This window comes from Bubalus bubalis, chromosome 10 (assembly GCF_019923935.1).
Source record: "Bubalus bubalis isolate 160015118507 breed Murrah chromosome 10, NDDB_SH_1, whole genome shotgun sequence".
NCBI classification, from domain to species: Eukaryota; Metazoa; Chordata; class Mammalia; order Artiodactyla; family Bovidae; genus Bubalus; species Bubalus bubalis.
In genome coordinates, this window is record NC_059166.1 from 96,422,668 (window position 1) to 96,445,701 (window position 23,034).

The window sequence follows — 23,034 nt, forward strand, 5'->3', positions numbered from 1 at the left end:
GCTTTTCTGCTCTTGCCTAATGTATTAGAGTTCACTTTGCTCTGTGACTCCTGTTTTTGTCTTTTTTTTTTTTTTGTCTTCCCCATCTACAACTTCCTTAAGCATTTTTCCCTCACTTTTTATTTTTCATTTGATGTTCCTTCTCATCTAGTCTGTTTCTCTCTGATGCTCATTGACTTTTCTTGTTTTTAGTGGAATTATTGCTCTTTTCCTGCTAATTCTACCTCCCATTCCTCATAGATTTCTGCCTTATTTATCTTTTTTTAATTGAAGTAGAGTTGATTTACAGTGTTCCAGGTGTACAACAAAGTGATTCAGTTATATGTGTGTGTTATATATATATCTATTCTTTTTCCTGTTGTTCCGCTCTGTTTAGTTAATTTACTTTTTGTTTTTGGCTGCATCGTGGGGCATGTGGGATTTTAGTTCAGTAACCAGGCATCAAATCCACTGCCCCCTGCAATGGAAATGTGGACTCTTAACTACTGGATCACCAGGGAAGTCCCACTGTTTATTTTTTAATTCTACTGCTATGTGCCTTCCAAGCCCCTGACAAAGGGATCTCCCAGCTCACCAAAGCATTCCTTCTTCAGGACTGCTCACCACTTTCTTCCCTTTTTATTTTTACCAGCGTGTCTTTCCTTTTATTGTGATAAAAATATACCAAATGGAAAATTTATCTTTGGATCCTTTCTAAGTATACAATTCAGCAGTATTAAGTATATCCAAACTGTTGGGAAACAAGTCTCCAGAAAATTTTCATTCTGCAAATCAAAACTGTCCCTATTAAATAACTCCTCCTCCAACTTGTTTTTGAATGGGTTGCCCTTGCCCCTTCTGGGAAATCCGGACTATCCCTGCCCCGGGCCGCCCACTCTGTACATTTGCTTTTAGCAACTGCAGAATCCGCCTTCTCTGGAAGTGGAACTCGCCAGAAGCCTTACGCACGCTTCACCAGATGAGAGGCAGCGCAGTGCCCGGCCCTTTCCTTGTGCCCATCTCACTCCAGAGGATCTCGATGGGCTGTGAATGCAAGTCCATCGTCAACTGCAGGGAATAATGAGTTTGCATCACCCATCCGTCAGATGGCTGAGCATAAGTATAAACCTGGAGATTCACAGGATTATGTGCTTTGGACTTCTTGAAAGAATCCTGTTGGTACTCATTTTACAGGAAAGTCAGACTTCTGAGAAGAAGAAATGCTCATAATATGCATATATGCACTGCCTGCCAAAAAATGAAGCAACATGGAAAAACCGGGTCCTAAGTGGGTAAGCTATTATGCTATAAAGAAGACCATCTTTTTCCATTAGTGACTTTAAGTTTACAAAGCAGAGGATGGCTTTGATGAGGGCAGTCACTTGAATGAAATAAACTAACAGAAAGTCCTTTGGTCAGGGGCACTTTTTTTCTGATGGGTTAAATAAGTGGTAGGAAAATAGCTGACTGCCTTAAAGGTTGTATTGCTGCATTAACCACTGCCTAAACAGTGCCTACTGATCACATTCCAGGATGCTGGCAAATTTCACTGTTCATCCAACATTCAATCGGACTTTTTCACCTTTTAAAATAAGACTTTGAACCTTAAATACCATGAGAAACATACAGAAATATCAAACTTATAGTTTCAAGTGGGTAGGGAGTCACTTATATAATTGCTTGACTGCTCTGAAAGCAGAATGAAGCACATACATAATAAAATTTCACAGCTGAAAACAAATTACACTTATTCACTCTTATTAAAATGTCTATACCCAGTTCATATGAAAATAACACATTGTTCCAAATGCGTAGCATGACACAATTCAATAACATCCACAGTTGTAGTTGCTGCTAACACTACCTGGACAGAGGGCAGTGTTATTGCAAACCCTTGATTCTCTTAATGGGCCGCTGCAGTGGGTCCCGTAAGGTGATACACAAGTTCTGGTTCGCACCTGCGACCCCTGACCACAAGTAACTGAGCATGTGCTCCACTGGGACCACTCTTCCACGCCAGATTCACCTGTGAGCAAGACAACAAACAAACATGAAATACCGTCTTGAATATTCATCTAGTAAGCATTATACCAAAGTGACATTATGACATGCAAGGATAATTTCAATGTAAAAACATGACAGTACATCAAAGCCATACAAAAACATTTCAGAGAAAAAGAAATGTAAATAGAGATACTATGACACTATGATGCAAGGTTCACGTTAGCTATAACCTTGTTAGCAAGACTCTGCTTCACAAATCCACTGGGCCATGGATGCTATGAATGGACCAGTCCGTAATTTTTAACAAGGAATGAATGATTGTTGGAGCAATTCTTTTCAAACCAGTCTAAGGCTCTGTACTTGTTTGGAAGAGAAAGCAAAATGCATGGCTAAACTTACTCTGGCTTTGGCGAGCAGGCATATATTGATGCATCCTTCCCCAATTCTTTGTTGCATAATCTCCTTTCTAATGCTGAATTAGGTAGGGCCTGGGAGTTTGGGCATATCTAATTTTTATTGTGTTGAACACTGACACTTATTTATAATTTATTCCTAGTTCAATTCCTAGTTTTTCATCCTATAACAGTTATTCATTTGTGATAATTTGTTTTAAAATGTTCTGCTCACAATTTTCCTCAAAATGAATTTTAATTGAAATAAAGGAAAATTTCTCTATGATGTCTGTCAATTTAACCTGGAACTAGTTTTTACTAAAAACTAGGGTTTTAAAAGTCATTGAATGTCTGAATTCATTAATTTTCTTGGAGTAGGTATCACCCTGAAACTATGTCTCCCTTCTATTATTATCCAAAGTCACATCCCAAGGAGATGTAAAATCAAGAATTTCTAAGACAATCCCAAGAGCTCCTATTGATAATTATATTCTGGTCATGGTGTTCAGAATAGATTTTTGAAAACTGATTGGAAAAGTTGTAGTTGCTTTTCTCCAAATACAAAGTCGGGCCATTTACCTACTGGAGGATACTAGTTAAATTTAGACTTTGTTAAAAAGTACTTTTCCATCATTTGGCAAAGTGTTTCTGAAAGCTTTGTATCACTGATTATATAAACCAAGGAGCAATTTATATTTTATAGGTTTCACTTAGAATTTGCCTTGGGTATAGAATTCAAAGGATAGAATGTGATAATCCATGTGTCCACCTTCTGTGGAAAGGTTAGTAAATGACTTAGAAATGACTTGCAGTGTAACTCAAGGCAGCTGATCCACAGGCGGGGACTCTAGGACAGAAGGAGATTGGATCAGAATGTAACTCAATGTTCTGATTTCTTCACTGAGAAAAATCAGCTGAAATAAAACATGCATTTGATAAAGTAGTTCAAGTTACATTCTGTTGTAAGCTTCTTATCTCAAGGCCCAGGACAATTAGGTCACAGACAAGCATGGGTCCACCAACCACACTTTGAGTATGTAGTAGAAACATTTGTTCTTATATTGGTCTGCATTATGCACCCAGAGGTATACATAACAGAATGCATTTATAACTGGATGTATGTCATAGGGTACAGTGGTAACTGGGACGACATTTTATATTAAGTAGGACATCTTTTCAGTGTTGTGATCAATGTTTGTCTTGGTCATACTCTAATCATCACCCTTGATTATTCCAGTATTTTTTGCCTCTACCAGTTTATATATTACTAGTCCATAAAATGTTATTGAATGACATTTGAATAATATTTAAATCTATGACTAATAGATTATGCATTTACATTAAAGAATACTCTATCAAGGTTGAAAATCATTATTTTAGAAACCAAATAATATAACAATGGTTAAAAATATCTACACACATATATATATACATGCATATATATGTATATAGTAATGAAAATTTAAACTTAAATTTGGGGAAAATATAATGAAATTTTTTTTCTTGTGATAGTTGAACTGGTGTTTATGATAAGACTAAGTGAAGTAGAAATATCATGGTTGAATATTATTAATTAAAAGCCAGAAAACTTTGAACATTGTGAATTCTATAATAAGCAAATGATAAAAGTCATGAATACAATTAGTTCTATTTTTCCACAAAAGCATTGCATTGTTATGATGGCAGGAAAAAATGTTTTAATTAAAGTGAGCAATGAATCAGGATCACAAACTACTTTTAAGTGCATTTTTGTACAAATATTTGAAAATTCAGGTTGCTTCTGTATGTATGAAGCTACAAGGTTGTTGAACAAGCTAGACAGTGATGCCTAGGTTGGAGGGACTGATAATTATTCTTCAGAATTGGCTAATTCACTCGCTCAAACTGATGGTTCCTTTCGTTGATCGAAACCAAAATAAATAAATGGATAACATATATATGGGCTTTCCAATTACTAATCAAACCTTGCCATTAAAATATTGGTCAACCTATAAAAATGACCTTGTTATATCTCCATCTATAATTTCAAGTAATACTTCCATGTAGTAGTTACATTTTCCATTCTGCCCATGGCCTCATCCCAGAAAGGCATGAAGGCTGTTCTAGTCTTGGGGCTTTGTGAGAAACACTTTCCAGCAAAATTATTTTATAAAAAATGCACTGATATTAAAATAGTAAAGTATAACACAATGTATACTCTTTTTAATATATGTGTCTTTGGAGAGAGCACAAACTACTATAATTTGGTTCCTTAACTTGTAACTGAAGGCACATTACACATGGTGTAGAAGGATTCAGTATCTACGGAACTTTTAAGGCTCCTTATTCTGACATAAAACATGAAAGGAAACTAGAAAGCACTGCACGTAGAGTCAGAAGACCTGTGTTTGATGGAAATCTAATGCATATTAGCTCTGAGACCTGGAGAAAGTTACTTTATTTCTCTGAATCTCTCAGTCAGATGAGTAATACATCTACCTCAAAACCTATTTGTGAGAATTAAATGAGATAATGTATGAGAGTACATTTTAAGCTATAAACAAAATATTAATATAAAATGTTGCTAGTATGTAAAAATTATGAAATTAGAAATATATTTACAATTTTATTTTTCTGTTTTAAATAACATACTACATATTAATGTATTCTATTTTCTCCACTGGAATAAAAGACTAATTTCCTAAACATTTTTATAAGACCATTTTATAACTATGATGTTAAAAAAGCATCAGTGAATATAATTAAAATGGCTTAAGCCATTTTGTTGGCATTTAATTTAGATGTCTATATATCTTATCACAGCATTTCATTTCATTCGAACATTGTACATGTATGCCCAAACTAACCAATCTCAATTACCTAATCGACTAAAATGATCAAGTTAGTTTGATAAAGTAATACAACCTTACTAAATATTACTCTTCTAAAAAAATTACCACTTAATTATTATTTCATAAAAAGGGTTGACTGATCATACTGGTTGAAGAGGCCAGGTTACTCATTTTGAAAGGAATTCTTAAATTTTAAGGTCTGATAGCTGCTGCTTTGTTTTCCCTCAGGACTAATATACAAATATATTGTATTTTATTATTCAGTTTTACATCTATTTTATTATTCTTTGTTTTTAAATTAATGTTAGCAAATGATTATCATTGTTTATATGTAACACTCATTTATTTCGTTTTATAAATAGAAAAGTTTTACTTGGTGAAATAGATGTTTTATAAATAAAAGTTAACTTTCATAAAATTTTATTGTGTGATACTCAGCTGTATTTATTCCAACTACCTAAACATCTAGAGAAAGTATAACTCAAAAAATATTTAAGGGGAAAAAACCCTCTCCTTTTAGCTTTACAACTGTGAGTGTCAAATTAAGCATTTTAAAAACTAATAATGCAGTTTTCTAGTCTTTTATCAGTATTATAGTAATTTAAATTTAAAATCAGTCTTATACGTGTATTTATAGTTGCTTATCTTTGGATTAAAATGAAATAAGAAATATATACTAGTTACCAAATCAAGCATTCCATCAATATTTTCAGAAGTTTAATTCTGAAGTTCATTGACATTTCCAACTTATTGTTCACAGCATGGAGAAACAGTTTTAAAGCTCTTCATGTATCTATTTAATAAGCATTTCATCTATTTTACCAAATCATGTGTTACTATATAGTAGATACAAAACAATGCTTGGAAAATAGTGAGTAAATTAAAACAGAAATTAGTAATAAATCACTAAGAAAACATAATGTTCCTTGTGATTTGACTTTGCAAAAAGGTTTTTGGCTGAAAACTCTGAATTCTCTTGGTATGTGTCAGGCAAATCCAAAAATTAAGTTTATATAAAAAAACTCATGCTACATTCTTGGAAAATTAAAACTATGGTTCTTCATTTTATTAATAAGTGACCCTAGTTTTAGGAATTTTAGTAAGCCAGTGTCTGCCACTTCTTTTGCAAAAAGTCAAGACACCTCTAATCTTAGAAGGCTGAGTAGTCAGCCCATGCTCTATGCTTTATTTACAGACAAACACTCCCTAATCTCTGGTCAGTAGTTGAATTTTTGATCCCTGTAAGGGAGAAAAATACATTTAGAAATTTGAAAATTTGCCCAAACCTAGTCATGCACTTTTGCTTTTGCACAAACAGTAAAAACATAAATAAGCTTTTCTTAAACAAGAAGCTGCACAAAAAGCAATCCAGATAAGCAAGCTTTCTTCATTTCTGGATTTGGTTGTAACATGTAGTTTTACAAAGCTAAAAATATGCTCTTAACTGTAGAATTTATTCTAAATGTTCTTTCTGTTCTGAGAATTCATTGACCTATTTGCCACTAATATATTCAAGTCTACGACTACTAACCCATTACTAAGAGCACAATTCATTAAGAACATTTGCAGTTTTTAAGTTGTAGATAAAAATCTAGTGTTCTGAATAAATATTATCTGAAGAATATATGAACTAAAGGACATATTCATTTTTCAAGAGAATTTCATCAAAATTTCTCTGAATGTTATGTCAAAAGTTGATCATGTACTTGAAACTTCTGTAAAAATAGTAAAACACATCATCTAGATTGGGACATATAAGACTTTGTGAAGACATAGATAAAACTGTTAGTTTGCAATTTCCTGAAATAAAAGTGATGGCTGAAAATAGTCACAGTACAGTTTAATCATATTTTCATCTAAGAACATTCTACATGCAGTACAAAGAGGTGGAACTATAGCCCACTTATTATGATGAGCCAAAAGAGGAATGTATCTATATTTGGAGGGGATGTATTTAAGAATAATCTGATTTATTTAAAATTAAAATGTTATAAACCAAAAAAGTTATTTTATTGATATTAAATTACTAGGAGTGTTTTACAGCTATGAATAAAGACTGTCAACTTTTTATTATTTAGCTCATATAAGAAAACTCTTCAAATTAAAAATATTAAATTCTAAAAAAATTTCTAATTGCTATACATTTTAACAATCAATTAATAGTTAGATGATGCAAGACATTTGAAAAAAATATTAAACATATAAAACATTAAATTTCATCATCTAAAGTCCTTCAAATTTTAATTCTGAAAAGTCAAAATAATCATTTGTTGATGAAATAACTTTGTTGACTTTCTGTAAAAGTTTAATAATACATTTTAATTAGTTAATTAACGTAAGTAATAATATGTAAATCCTAAATGTCTCATGCTGAAAGCAAAATAAATCTTACACATTTTTGTGCACTTTGAATTCACAGCTACTTCATTTATGGACTTTAACTGGTGACAAAAAAAAAAAAAAAATGGCTCAAAAAAAATATCAGCTCCAAAAACTGACAAATGTGCAGCAAAAGATTATGAAAACATGCAGTGGTTTCATTAAATTAACAACAATAAATAGAAAAATGTAACTAACGTATTACCAGTTTGTGCCATAAATTTAGCAGCATCAGCTTGTTCCTGAGGGACCCTTTTTTCATGAACAGATCGAGGTCGCTGACTTTTAATTGTATGATCTCCCATCATTCCAAATTCTAAAGACAGAATAAAGGTATATGAAAGCTCGTGTGTAGACATTTCTCATAAATCACATCACTGTCTCATGCAATATGTTCCTACACAGATCTAGAAGTTACTGATTCATTCCATGATTCTAAATTTTCTAGGCTCATCTGCTTGGAATATTTCTAAACTCCAGTCAAAAAAAATCTATAAACAAGAACAAGATTTCAAGAGACAATAATAACAGTCAGTGAAATGAAACATCGGGTTTTAAGTCAGCTTAATTAACAGAAGTAGTGTATTCTTGTCTGATCATGTTTTGAAGCAATGCATCAGAAAAAATACAACCACAGTGCTAACTTGTTCTTCAGAGAGAGAATCCTGACTGCAAAGCAGTTGCTGCTTTGCCGAAGAGTGGTCACCCCCACAGGTTTTTTCAGCACTTTCTTGTGGAGTGAGTAATCCTGTAACCTAGCTCACCTAAGGCAAACATTCACTTGATGAACTATTTTTCCAAAGATGAAGTTGACCTTGGTGTCCTCCAAAGCTTATAGAAAATGGTAGCTTAAATAATTCTCATCTTCTCCTGCCTTGTCCCCACATAATTCTTCATCTCTTTTCTAAGCACTTTAAAAGCTATGTTTAAGAATGAGAATGACTCCAGGTTTCTTCATTTAATCCTTTCAATGTATACCTCCTAAGAAAGGAAGAAAAATCTGGGCATAACTCAGAGACAGATGGGGGAGAGAAAAAAATAAGCTGAACAAAAGAATAGATTCCACATAATATATATTTTTAATCTGTACACTTAGAACTCTGTAAGAGTTCCATACTTTTCACTGCTACTATAAAATAATTTTTGTAGCCTTCCAGTCTCCTCTGTCCATGGGATATTCCCAATCAAGAATACTGGAGTGGGTTGCTATTTCCCCCCACTGTGGGATCTTCCTGACCCAGGGATTGAACTGGCGTCTCCTGCATTGGCAGGCAGATTCTTTACCACTGAGCCACTAAAAATAATTTTAATAAAAACAAAGCCTCATGAATGGCATGTTTTGTTCTGGCTCACCGGAGTGCAGGTGTTGGGAGGGCATTGCTGAGGGCCAGAGGTCAGTGGTGCTCAATGTTACAAGAAAATTGCTGGGCCTTTAAGACCAGGTCTTTTCTACATGACACAGATGATTGGCTAAAATGTGTTCTAATGATTGTGCAGCTATATTGCTAGAACTAATAATGTCAACATTTAGGAATGGGTAATTTCACCAGCTTATTGTTTTGGCTTTTCCCAACCATCTTTAAATAATCTTCTGCTAAAATACTACAGTGTACTTTGTGCAATTAAGCAGTGCATTTTTGTATGCACAGCTCTGATCTTTTGTGTGAGGAGAAAACATTAGCACGTGTTTTGTCCAGCCTGGCAGCTTTCCTCATAAATATTAAAAGTATGGCACCTGACAGATTGATTTATCAGAAATCCTTGCCAGACACTCTACACAAGTGAACATCCCATGAGAAATTTGAGAAATTTAAATGTGTGTTTTTGTCAGTTTAGATAGAATTCAGGGCAGGAAACTGAAATTTTCATAAAATGTCAGTTGGTTTAATCTTGTAAAATCCATCACTGTTTCCCATTGCTGCCAACAACCTTTCAGTGCATTTGTTTATGTGCACTGTAGGTTCTGCCTAAATCATGTTTCATTCTGCTAATAAGAAGCATCTAATCACATATCATTTAATGATTTTGGAAAGTGACTACTTTGAAAATTTATATCTAGATTCATACACTACCCAATATTTTAAAATATTATATATAACTGAAATTTCTCTGGATCTGAAATAGCAAAGGAAATTTAGTAGTAATTTTTATTAACAGTATGCTTTACCTTCTGTCCCCTTGAATTTATCATTTAAATTGTATTTGTGTGTGTGTCTTTCACTTAGGGCATCTGAATCAGAGTGCAGGTTCACGAAAATAATCTGGAGGCTCTGACACCTGGACTAAGGTAGTTTGGGCACCCGGAGAGTGAAGGACAGCAAAAGAAATTATCCCATGCCCACAACATCCTAACTACTAGGTAACTTTATTACCTGCTTTAGAGAAGGCAATTCTTCAACTCAGTGGCAGTATGATAATAGCCTGCAATTTGTTTTCTAAGGATAAACAGTTTACTGTACAGGGACAATGATCCTGAAATTTAGGAGTCTGAGGATATAGGCTGACACTGCTGAGATCATTTTAAAAGTGTCATATTCAATTTTTAATAATTCTGAAGTTTAAAAATGAGTTTACTTATTTTTTTAAAATAGGCATTGGTTATTTCAGTGAATATGTCATATTATTAGCTGGAATGTAATTGAAGTCTCCCAAATATATTTATATTACAAATTAGATTTCTATATTCTTCAATCTAGTCACTTCTACTTATTAATCACCAATGTTATAAAATGTTAGTGCTGATGCCTTACCATGGGTCATAGTATTTAAGAAAGTCTTCAATCATATATTGACATTATTACATAATTTTTATACAACCAAAACTTTAAATGAAATTTTTATTATTGCCATCAAAACAACTTATCTAAAATTACTTTAAAAATTAAAACTATTATGAAGTATTGATGTAACCAAATTCCTTATAAGACAGATGACATGTTAGCCATTTATTTCTTTTTCTCAGATGGAAAAGCAACACTATGGTGGTATTTTTTTAAATGTTCTAGACTGACTGTTTCAGACCTAAAATAATCCCAGTTTGTAAGTGACATATGTAAACTCTTATCTAATTAAATGACTTTCTCTTGCTAATGTTTATGTGCCGAGTGTTTGGAAAAACATAAACATCTTTGTTTAAGTGTTATTATCAATGGTGAGGTTTAACAACAAACGTTATGGATCCATCCATATCTCACAATGGGATACTTTCAAATATCGGTGTTCTCTTTCAAGATGATATTATCTTCTTGACTTCTTATGAAAATAAAGGCCAATTAAATAATCCAAACTTTAAAAATAATGAGCTATTATGTTTGCTATTATTCTCTTACTTGGTGAGTGTGAGTGAAGGTAAACCTTTAGAGTGTTATACTTTCTGAATAAGTAAGTTCTTCGTGATTGTTGATCCATATTCAAATGATTCAAAGATCATATTCTACATTAGTTACACGAGAAAATAGCATAGCCAAATAAAAAGATGATCTGCTTTGGTGAAAGCAATGAAAAGCAAGTTATGGAATCAGATGAAGTCATGTATAGCATAATATTGTATATATACATATGGTATATGGCTTATGAAAATACAGGGTTATTTACTATATCTTTATACTGATACTATCAATGAAGGGGTCAATAAACTGTGTTCATGTATAAAACTCATATGGCTTCCATGTTTAGGCACATTTTTTCATACAAACTCTTTCACTGCACTTCGGAAAAAAGCAGTAGCCTCTGGAAGTTAGATATGAATTTGTTGCTTTAAATATAGTTTTATGTCTTTTATTCCTCCACCCAGGACTTATAAGTAGATGACTAAGAAACAAATACACTCGTAAACTGACTCTTGGTGTTCAATTTTCAGTTATGAATTTTTTTCTGGAAATCAAGGGTTATAATAAAGTGAAATCATCAATAAGTTAACACACACACATAATTCATTATTTTACCATGTGTTTATTCTTCAATGTATGGACAAGTAGAACATCAGATTATTTGATAACAGTTGTTACTGCCATCTAGCTTGCAATATAAATATTAACTTCACATTGTCAGATAGTTTTCGCTCACCTTTCCACAGAAACTATTCTAGCTCACTATTGCTTCTCAAGAAACTCTCAAAGTTATGCTGTACTTTTATGCTACAGCCCCATTGCACGACTTTTGGTCATGGAAATGGTCAGGCCAATACACCCTTTCTCTTAATTTCCTCACCTGAAACATCTGTTTCTCCAGGCATGCCTGCAACAAAGCCACCCCAAGTCCCACCCCCAATGGCACCACCACCATGAACTAACCAACCAATCAGCATCAGCTTCCCTATGCCTTAACTTCTGTCTGTTTTATGTCAATAATGGATTTTCAATTATTAGATTAGGTTTCTTATTCCCCCAACTAGATTATAAACTTCTATGAGAAGGAAGTACACCTTATGAGATTTAAAATCACCTCTTGCTTTGTATAGCTAGGGTTCAATATTTATCCTATAAATAAATTTTATTCTATGAATTGCTTCTTTAAAATGCAAATTTTTAGATGCTGAGAATCATTTCTCTAATATTCTTTGGTGAACAGTTCAATGGGTAAAAAATAAAATTCTTATAAAGTACTTAAATGTTAGGTATGCATGATTATGACAGTCAACATTTCTTTTGTCAACAGCATTTACTATATATTTTAATGTATAAATATATTCAGGTTATGAAAATAATTAAAATACTATTTTATTTAGGACTTAAATCTCAGTGTCCTAAAACAAAGCTTAATGTTTTAAAATACCACTTCATTTTTGTCAATTATTTACTATGTTAAGTATTAAAATTACAAAGATAAGTAAGAAATAGTCTCTGATACTTTCACACCCAAGAAAAGCCACTAAACATGGCCTGAGCCTTTCAGGTACATAAAATTACTTATCTTAATTGAAGTAATTAGCTACACTTACATTTTATTAAATTTGTTTATTTTTTATTTTTGTTTGTTTACTTATTGGATACTTTTATTTTTCATGCAAATTCTTTTGTGTGCATAAGATTGCTTGGAGTTCTCTAGGTAGTGACAAGGAGCCAGATTATCAGTCATTATAATATCCTGTTTTCTGAGATTTTTTAAAAAAAACACTTAATGTGATTAGACTTAAAAATTGTATTCTCTCCCTCACCAAGTATTTGTTTAGTGCTTGTACAAGCAGGTGATTTATGGAAACAAATAGATGATTGAGGAAAAGACTATTATCTTTTGTAGTCTGTATCATCAAAGACATTTCTAGAACTTACATGAACAATTGGAAACAAGGAATTTTAAGATTAGGCATCATTAGTTAAAATTCTAAAGGACACCGGTTAAGAAAAACCTTTTACTGTTAATTATAAATGTTGCTGTTGTTCAGTCACTCAGTCGAGTCCTATTGTGTGCAACCCTTTGGACTGTAGCCCATCAGGGTCCTCTGACCATAGGATTTTTCAGGTAAGAATATTCCTGTGTATTGCTACTTCCTCCTCCAGGGCATCTTTCTGACCCAGGGATTGAATCCATGTCTCTCCTATACTGCAGGAGATTCTTCATCTCTGAGTCATCGGGGAAGCCCCAATTTTAAACATACTAATACTTTAATTTCCCCAAAGAACCAAACAGGAATATGATAAGTGAATAAATGACAATTTCCAAAGAATTAATTCAAGAATGACCATTACATAATAAATATCAGAAAATATTTAAATAAAATACATTTTTAGAGGATCACAAAATTAATGCTGTTTAAAATAAATTAATTTCTATTAAGAAACACTAGAAATCTGAGCAATCCATTATTAAAAATTAAAAGATTACTTGATATTCTTTCTGTCAAATTACTTCTTGGTTTCATTGCCATAATCAGATACTTGGTTATAGGAAACAAGATGCTGTTTATTATAAAAATAGAATCTTGCTTTTGAAAATACTACCACAGAAATGCTATTTTTCAACATTGGCCATTTCTCTGTTAAGTAAATGGGTGATTTTACGGCACTTCTAAATTGGACAAAAGATAGTATAATCAAAGGGTATACTGTTAGTACGTCCACAGAAAAACTAAAAATGATCAGGTGTTTTAAATTCTTAAATTACAAAACCCATACTATTTTATAGAAACAATTGTCAAATATATTTAGTATCGATACTCTTAGACAAAAATGATATATTCTAATTTACTGTATTTCCAAATACAAGCTTTGAAAAATAATTACATATAATAATAGATTTTTAAATCTCTTCTCAAACATGTATTCAAAAATTATATTATAAAGCATCTTATCTAGAATGATTCCAGGACATTTGGGGTATAAACCTTTACATCATTATTTTTATACTAACTCTGACTTCTGGGAAATGTTAGTAAATTGGGTACACCATTCCATGTAAGAAATCATCAATGTCGGAATTATTTGTTAATATTTAGTTAGTATATATTATCCAATTGCATTTTATGATCTCATCTCTTTCTGAGATAAGTTGAATTTTTATCAACTATTAGTAGTGATTTGCTTGAAAAATACTTCATTTATTGGAGATGAGTAAAATAAATATAGTGTGTGTGTTAGTTGCTCAGCTGTGTTTGACTCTTTGTGACTCCATTGACTGTAGCCTGCCAGGCTCCTCCATCCACAGGGTTTTCCAGACAAGAATCCTGGAGTGGACTGCCATTTCCCTCTCCAGTGGGATCTTCCCGACCCAGGGATGGAACCCGGGTCTCCCGCATTGCAGGGAGACTCTTTACCATCTGAGCCATAGTAAGGCTTAAAATAAATATAGAAACACATAAATAATAAAAGCAATTCTACTTCCAATATCAAACTAGTAGTATTCATCTCTTCTTGTTGACCTGCATCAGCATTTAACATTTTAGCACAGCAGTGGCAAAATAAGATGCTATGCTGTGAGTTCCAGCACCTTTGTAGGGAACTAAACCCCTCATACTGTAAAATGAATCTTATTGCTAACGTGACCCAATAAGATCTTAGGGAATCTGAATGAAAAGAAAGTGAACTGGGCTGTCCCTGGATGAATCATTTCTGTATTTTCCTAACAATAACAGGGCTGACTGGCTTTCTGCCAACCTCTCTGACATGAGAGGGAATCAGGCGCACAGAAAGCCTTTTTTGGGCCTTATGAAGAACCCTGGAAAGTATCTCTATCTAATGAAACGAGAAACTCTTGTAGGATTTTAGAGGCAATGAGTGAGAAATCATGGTTTGATTTGCATTTAGGTAGATTATGGTAACTGAAGAATGGAGAGCAGACTGTAGGGAAAAATAATTAGAGGCAGCATAAACTATGAAGAGTGGCTGCAATTGTCCATATACAACCATCTGTGATTGGGCAGAGGGTCAGGTTCGACGGACAGGTTTCTGGCAGCTCCTAAGGGTAAAGGAGCAGATAGTTGGGGTACCCCCATTAGATAAGAACCAGAAGGACACACAGAACGCTGGCCAGCCCCAGCTTACTGCAGGTTGAGTACATCTTTGGGGTCCAAATCATCGGCAATGAGAGTGCATTTGAATGCCCCAAAAGTTTACAGGAAAAATGTTTTATAGAAAAGTTTATGTTTACAAAAGTCACACATTTTAGTATAATATTTTTGATAGATGCTACCTTTATGTACATACTTATATATTATACATATTACATAATCTATATATTATATATTATGTATTTGTTTAAAATGTTTAAGAAAAATAATTCCTTTATGATTTTTTTGTGATTTTTCTTTTTTTAAATTTTATTTTATTTAACTTTACAATATTGTATTGGTTTTGCCATATATCAAAATGAATCTGCCATAGGTATACATGTGTTCCCCATCCTGAACCCTCCTCCCTCCTCCCTTTTATGATTTTTTAATTAAAGCTCATATCCATTTGGGACTTTTCAACTTGCTAAAGTTCAATCTCATTTACTATGACAGTATACGTGCATGTGTGATCAGTCGCTTCAGTCGTGTCCGACTCTTTGCTACCCTATGGACTACAGCCTGCCAGGCTCGTCTGTCCAAAGGATTCTCCAGGGAAGATTATCGGAGTGCGTTGTCATTCCCTCCCCCAAGGGATCTTCCCAACTGAGGTATCCAACCACCGAGTCTCCGGCATCTCCTGCACTGTGGGAGGGTTCTTTACTGCTGATCTACCAGGGAAGCCCACTATAACAGTAGAGCACAGAATAGTTTAACTGAAAGAAATGTCACCCTATGCATATTTACTGAAAGAAATAATTTCATAAGATACTCCATGAAAAGAATTAGTGCATTCAACATTACAACTGAAAGTTAAAAGATAAGGTAAGTAGTTGCTTGACCAAAACAGTTCAACATATATACCTAGTGGGTATTCCGTGAAATGACTGTTTGTTTGTTTGTTTTCATAAGCACTGATAATTCAGAAACATCTTTATTGCACTTAAATTACATTCACTTGATTCACATGATCTCAAGGTTGTATCTGGAGGTAAGAAAAGAGAATTTCCTCTGACATTTACACTTTTTGACCTATCTATTTTGTTCCTACATAATCTATTTTTTAAGTAAATAGTTCTATTCATGTTTTACCATTTATCTACTGCTATATTTCTACATTTTATTACATTTTAGTTTAAAGCATTATTGTATACATAGTTACTGAAATAATAAAACTGACTTATTTAATGAAAATGATTAAGATGTACATAGAGTGTTTATAATTATTTCTAAAAATAATATAATACTATCTTTACTAATCCCTTAACACAGCTTATTTTTAAGGGATATGTGAACACATGTGAATGATATTTTCAGAATTTTTCTAGGATAAAAACTATCCTTATAATCAATTAACATATATTCAAACTTGTTTCCATAGGTTGTCCTTATTAGTATTGAAGCCCAAGAGGCATTCAAAAAGAGAACTAAAAACAATTTGCAGTATCAAAGAAGTGCTTCATATACCTCCAGAGAAGGAAGACCACTGAAACTCAGGTGGAAGCTACAACTTAAGGTCGCAGTGGACAAGTGAATGGTCAACCAGCAGAAGCAGCTTCTGTTTGAGCATCACACCTGAGCTTCTCTTAACCTGCTTCCTCCTCTTGCAAAAGGGGATTCTAGAACAGGTTTCTGAGGTCTTCTGAAGCACTAAAACTGCATCATTTTCTCAAGTCAAAAGTTGGCAAATGGACCTGTGGGCCATCTCTCAGCAGACCCAGAGGCCTAGAGGCTGTGCCAGCTTGCCTGGGGTGCCCAGAACAACCAGGCCCCAGAGTCTAAGGAAAACATGAAGCTGTAGCTGCTTCTATACCTTTGCTCAAGTCACTCAGTGTGGAACGGAGACAAGCCTGGGACCTGGAATGCTTTGCTTCAATGCTTACACCTGGATGCACTTCTCTTGGGTAACAGAACACAGAGAAACTGTATGGGACTAAAAGTAACTGTGTGCATGCACATTTAAGGCAAATTCTGGACCCAAAAGATACAAAGAGGTGGAAAAACCCAACTGCCACTTTTGAAGAGACTGGAACAAAAACCAGGTATCAGAAGCAAAAGCAGGGTACCACATATGCCCCTGCATGCAGCAGCACCTAAGGGGTGGGCAAAGCACCTAAGCCCCTCTCTGGGTGGACTCCTCCACACACCCCTTCCCTCACCCCATATAAGGAAAAAGCTGACTCTCCCACCCACCTTCTGAGCAAGCAGGGAAACTGTTGCTTCTTTTCCCAACCCTCTGACTCAGGAGGGACCCCTATAAAGTTTGCCTGAATTTCTTGTCTGGCCTCTAACAAATTCCTTTAAGGAAGCCAAAAGTCCTGGACTGTAACAGAACAGGTCCCTGGGTGAATGAGGTTCAGTGGCTCAGTCTTATCTGACTATTTGCAACCCCGTGGACTCCAGGACACCAGGCTTCTCTCTTCTTCACCATCTCCCAGAGTTTGCTGAAATTCATGTAAATCAAGTCGGTGAACAACCATCTCATCCTCTGTTGTCCCCTTCTCCTGAATTCAATCTTTTCCAACATCAGGGACTTTTCTTCTTTTTTTTTTTCTCATTAAACTTTTTTAATGGGTCTCAAATTCTTTGACAGATTTTTGGTCAAGTTGTTTTCATTAAAAAGTACTGATTTTAAAAAATAACTTAAACTGCCACACACAAAACATATGGTCCACAAAAACATTCTCCTTTCCTTCTGAAGGTTTTACGATGCATTGTTATCATTAACCAGTCTTTTACTATTAAACTGAAATGGCCAATTGAGACAAACAGTTCTGAGACCGTTCTTCCACCACTGATTAAGACTGGGGTGGCAGGTATTGGGGATAATATTCATTTAGCCTTCTGAGCTTTCTGGGCAGACGTGGTGACCTTGCCAGCTCCAGCTGCCTTCTTGTCCACTGCTTTGATGACACCCACAGCGACTGTCTGTCTCATGTCATGCACAGCAAAACGGCCCAGGGGAGGATAATCAGAGAAGCTCTCGACACATACGGGCTTGCCAGGAACCATTATCAACGATGGCAGCGTCACCAGATTTCAAGAATTTAGGGCCATCTTCCAGATTTTTCCCAGAGCGGCGATCAATCTTCTCCTTCAGCTCAGCAAACTTGCAAGCAATGTGAGCTGTGTGACAATCCAGCACAGGTGCATATCCAACACTGATTTGGCCTGGATGGTTCAAAATAATCGCCTGAGCTGTGAAGCCAGCAGCTTCCACGGGTGGGTCATTTTTGCTGTCACCAGCCACATTGCCATGACGGACATCTTTGACAGACACGTTCTCGACATTGAAGCCCACATTGTCCCCAGGAAGGTCTTCATCAATGCTTCATGGTACATTTCTACAGACTTCACTTCAGTTCTTACATTGACTGGAGCAAAGGTGACCACCATGCCAGGTTTGAGAACACCAGTCTCCACACGACCCACAGGGACAGTACCAATACCACCAATTTTATAGACATCCTGGAGAGGCAAATGCAAGGGTTTGTCAGTTGGGCGAGTTGGTGGCAGGAGGCAATCCAGAGCTTCAAGCAGGGTGGTTCCACTGGCATTGCCATTCTTACAGGTGACTTTCCATCCCTTGAACCATGGCATATTAGCACTTGGCTCCATCATGTTGTCACCATTCTAGCTAGAAATTGGCACAAATGCTACTGTGTCGGGGTTGGAGCCAATTTTCTTAACGTAGGTGCTGACTTCCTTAACAATTTCCTCATATCTCTTCTGGCTATAGGGTGGCTCAGTGGAATCCATTTTGTTAATGCCAACAATTAGTTGTTTCACACCCAGGGTGTAAGCCAGAAGGGCATGCTCATGGGTCTGCCCATTCTTGGAGATACCGGCTTCAAATTCACCAACACCAGCGGCAACAATCAGGACAGCACAGTCAGCCTGGGATGTGCCTGTAATCATGTTTTTGATGAAGTCTCTGTGTCCTGGGGCATCAACGTTGGTAACATAGTACTTGCTGGTCTCAAATTTCCACTGGGAGATATCAATGGTGATACCACGCTCACGTTCAGCTTTAAGTTTGCCCAAGACCCAGGCATATTTGAAGGAGCCATTTCCCATCTCAGCAGCCTCCTTCTCTAACTTTTCAATTGTTCTCTTGTCGATCCTGCCACATTTGTAGATCAGATGGCCAGCCGTGGTAGACTTCCCTGAATCTACGTGCCCAATGACAATGATGTTGTTGTGGGTCTTCTCCTTTCCCATTTTGGCTTAGGTTTAACGGTGGTTTTTCACAACACCTGTGTCCTGGCAGAAAACCCAATGTGAAAAAGCAGGACTTTTCTAATTAGTTAGTTCTTTGCATAAGGTGACCAAAGTATTGAAGCTTCAGCTTCAGCATCAGTTCTTCCAGTGAAGATTCAGGACTGATTTCCTTTAGAATGGACTGGTTGGATCTCCTTGCAGTCCAAGGGACTCTCAAGAGTCTTCTCCAATATCACAGTTCAAAAGCATCAATTCTTTGGCACTCAGCTTTCTTTATGGTCCAACTCTCACATCCATACATGACTACTGGAAAAACCATAGCCTTGACTAGACAGACCATTGTTCGCAAAGTAGTATCTCTGCTTTTTAATATGCTGTCTAGGTTGATCATAGATTTTCTTCCAAGAAGCAAGCATCTTTTAATTTCATGGCTGCAGTCACCATCTGCAGTGATTTTGGAGCCCAAGAAAATAAAGTCTGTCACTATTTCCATTGTTTCTCATCTATTTGCCATGAGGTGATGGGGCTGGATGCCATGATCTTAGTTTTCTGAATGTTGAGTTTTTCTGTTTAGTTCTTCTTCACTTTCTGCCATAAGGGTGGTGTCATCTGCATATCCGAGGTTATTGATATTTCTCCCAGCAATCTTGATTCCAGCTTGTGCTTCTTCCAGTCCAGCATTTCTCATGATGTACCCTGCATATAAGTTAAATAAGCAGGGTGACAATATATAGCCTTGACGTACTCCTTTCCTGATTTGGAGCCAGTCTTTTGTTTCATGTCCAGTTCTAACTGCTGCTTCTTGATCTGCATACAGTTTTCTCAAGAGGCAGGGCAGGTGTTCTGGTATTCCCATCTCTTTCAGAATTTTCCACAGTTTATTGTGATCCACACAGTCAAAGGCTTTGGAATAGTCAACAAAGCAGAAATAGATGTTTCTTTGGAATGCTCTTGCTTTTTCGATGATCCAGCAGATGTTGGCAATTTGGTCTCTGGTTCCTCTGCCTTTTCTAAAACCAGCTTGAACATCTGGAAGTTCATGGTTCATGTATTATTGAAGCCTGGCTTGGAGAATTTTGAGCATTACTTTGCTACCTTGTGAGATGAGTGCAATTGTGCAGTAGTGTGAGCATTTTTTGGCATTGCCTTTCTTTGTAATTGGAATGAAAACTGACCTTTTCCAGTCCCATGACCACTGTTGAGTTTTCCAAATTTGCTGGCATATTGAGTGCAGCACTTTCACAGCATCATCTTTCAGGATTTGGAATAACTCCACTGGAATTCCATCACATCCACTAGCTTTGTTCGTAGTGATGCTTCCTAAGGCCCACTTGACTTTGCAAAGAAGTCTGGCTCTAGGTGAGTGATCACACCATCATGATTATCTGGGTCATGAAGATCTTTTTTCTATAGTTCGTCTGTGTATTCTTAGCACCTCTTCTTAATATCTTCTGCTTCTGTTAGCGCCATACCATTTCTGTTTTTTTTTTGTGCTTATCTTTACATGAAATGTTCCCTTGGTATCTCTAATTTTCTTGAAGTGATCTCTAGTCTTTCCCATTCTATTGTTTTCCTCTATTTCTTTGCATTGATCACTGAGGAAGGCTTTCTTCTCTCTCCTTGCTATTTTTTGGAACTCTGCATTCAAATGGGTATATAGTTCCTTTTGTCCTTTGCCTTTCACTTCTTTTCTTTTCACAGCTATTTGTAGGCCTCCTCAGGCAACCATTTTGCTTTTTTGCCTTTCTTTTTCTTATGGATGGTCTTGATCACTGCCTCCTGTACAATGCCACAAACCTCTGTCCATAGTTCTTTAGGCACACTCTGTCTATCAGATCTAATCCTTTGAATCTATTTCTCACTTCCACTGTGTAATCATTAAGGGATTTGGTTTAGGTCATACCTGAATTGGTCCAGTGGTTTTCCCTAATTTCTTCATTTAAGTCTGAATTTTGCAATAAGGAGTTCATGATCTGAGCCAAGTCGGCTTCCAGTCTTGTTTTTTCTGACTGTACACCTTCTCCATCTTTGGCTGCAAATGATATAATCAACCTGATTTTGGTACTGACCATCTGGTGATGTCCATGTGTAGAGTCGTCTCTTGTGTTGTTGGAAGAGGTGTTTGCTATGTGCAGTGTGTTCTCTTGGCAAAACTCTGTTACCCTTTGCCCTGATTCATTCTGTACTCCAAGGTCAAACTTGCTAGTTTGTCCAGGTATCTCTTGACTTCCTACTTTTGCACTCCAGTCCCCTAGGATGACCAGGACATCTTTTTTGGTGTTAGTTCTAGAAGGTCTTCTAGTTCTTCATAGAACCTTTCAACTTCAGTTTCTTCAGCATTAGTAGTTGGGGTATAGACTTGGATTACTGTGATACTGAATGGTTTGCCTTGGAATCAAACAGAGATCATTCTGTCGTTTTGGAGATTGCACTGAAGTATTGCATTTCAGACTCTTTTGCTGACTATGATGGCCACTCCTTTTCTTCTAAAGGCTTCTTGCCCGCAGTAGTAGATATAATGGTCATCTGAATTAAATTCGCCCATTCCACTCCATTTTAGTTCACTGATACCTAAAGTGTCAATGTTCACTCTTGCCATCTCCTGTTCAACCACCTCCAACTTACCTTGACTCATGGACCTAACATTCCAGGTTCCTATGCAATATTGTTCTTTACAGCATCAGACTACTTCCATCTTCAGTCACATCCACAGCTGGGCTCTGTTCTTGCTTTGACTCAGCCCCTTCCTTCTTTCTGGAGCTATTTCTCCACTCTTCTCCAGTAGCATATTGGGCACCTACTGTCCTGGGGAGTTCATCTTTCCATTTGATAACTTTTTGCCTTTTCATACTGTCCACAGTGTTCTTAAAGAAAGAATACTTAAATGGTTTGCCATTCCCTTCTCCAGTGGACCACATTTTGTCAGAACTCTCCACCATGACCCATCCATCTTGGGTGGCCTTATACAGTGAGGCTCATAGTTTCATTGAGTTAGACAAGGCTGTGATCCAAGTGATCAGTTTGGTTAATTTTCTGTAACTGTGGTTTCCATTCATCTGCCCTTTGATGGATAAGTATGAGAGACTTGTGGAAGCTTCCTGATGGGAGGTACTGGCTGTGGGGGAATCTGGGTCTTGCTCTGATGGGCAGGGCCATGCTCAATAAATCTTTAATCCAATTTTCTGTTGATGGGTGGGGCTGTGTTCCCTTCCTGTAGTTTGGCCTCAGGCCAAACTATGGTAGAGGTAATGGTGGTAATGGCAGCTCCTTTGAAAGGACTTAGACCAGGACTGTTGTATTAAGTACCCCTGACCCCACAGTATCCCACTGTTGACCCACACCTCTGCCACAGACTCCTGGATGCTCACAGGCAAGTCTGGCTCAGCCTCTTGTGGGATCACTGCTCCTTTCTCCTGGGTCCTGGTGCACACAAGGTTTTGTTTGTGCCCTCCAAGATTCTGCTTCCCCAGTCCTGCACGTGGAGAAGGCAATGGCACCCCACTCCAGTACTCTTGCCTGGAGAAGCCCACGGATGGAGGAGCCTGTTGGGCTGCCGTCTATGGGGTTGCACAGAGTCGGACTTGACTTAGAAACAGCAGCAGCAGTCCTGTAGGAGTTCTGTAATCAAATCCCATTGGTCTTCAAAGTCAAATTCCCTGGGGGTTCTCAGTCCCTTTGCCAGATCCCCAGGTTGGGAAATCTGTTGTGGGCCCTAGAACTTTCACAACAGTGTGAGAACTTCTCT

At 36.3% G+C, this 23,034-nt stretch overlaps 1 protein-coding gene and 1 pseudogene across 3 annotated transcripts in view; both read right to left on the reverse strand.

The window, feature by feature from the left end:
• ADGRB3 (adhesion G protein-coupled receptor B3) overlaps nucleotides 1-23,034 on the reverse strand; it is an 884,190-nt gene that overhangs the window by 537,771 nt on the left and 323,385 nt on the right. For all 3 annotated transcript variants that reach the window (XM_044924546.2, XM_006078271.4, XM_006078270.4), the window contains exons 4-5: nucleotides 7,791-7,901; nucleotides 1,844-2,005 (exon numbers count right to left, since the gene is read on the reverse strand). In XM_044924546.2, the coding sequence (XP_044780481.2) occupies nucleotides 1,844-2,005; nucleotides 7,791-7,901 (273 nt within the window). The remainder of the gene's footprint in view (nucleotides 1-1,843; nucleotides 2,006-7,790; nucleotides 7,902-23,034) is intronic.
• On the reverse strand, nucleotides 17,611-19,304 carry LOC112587606 (annotated as a pseudogene).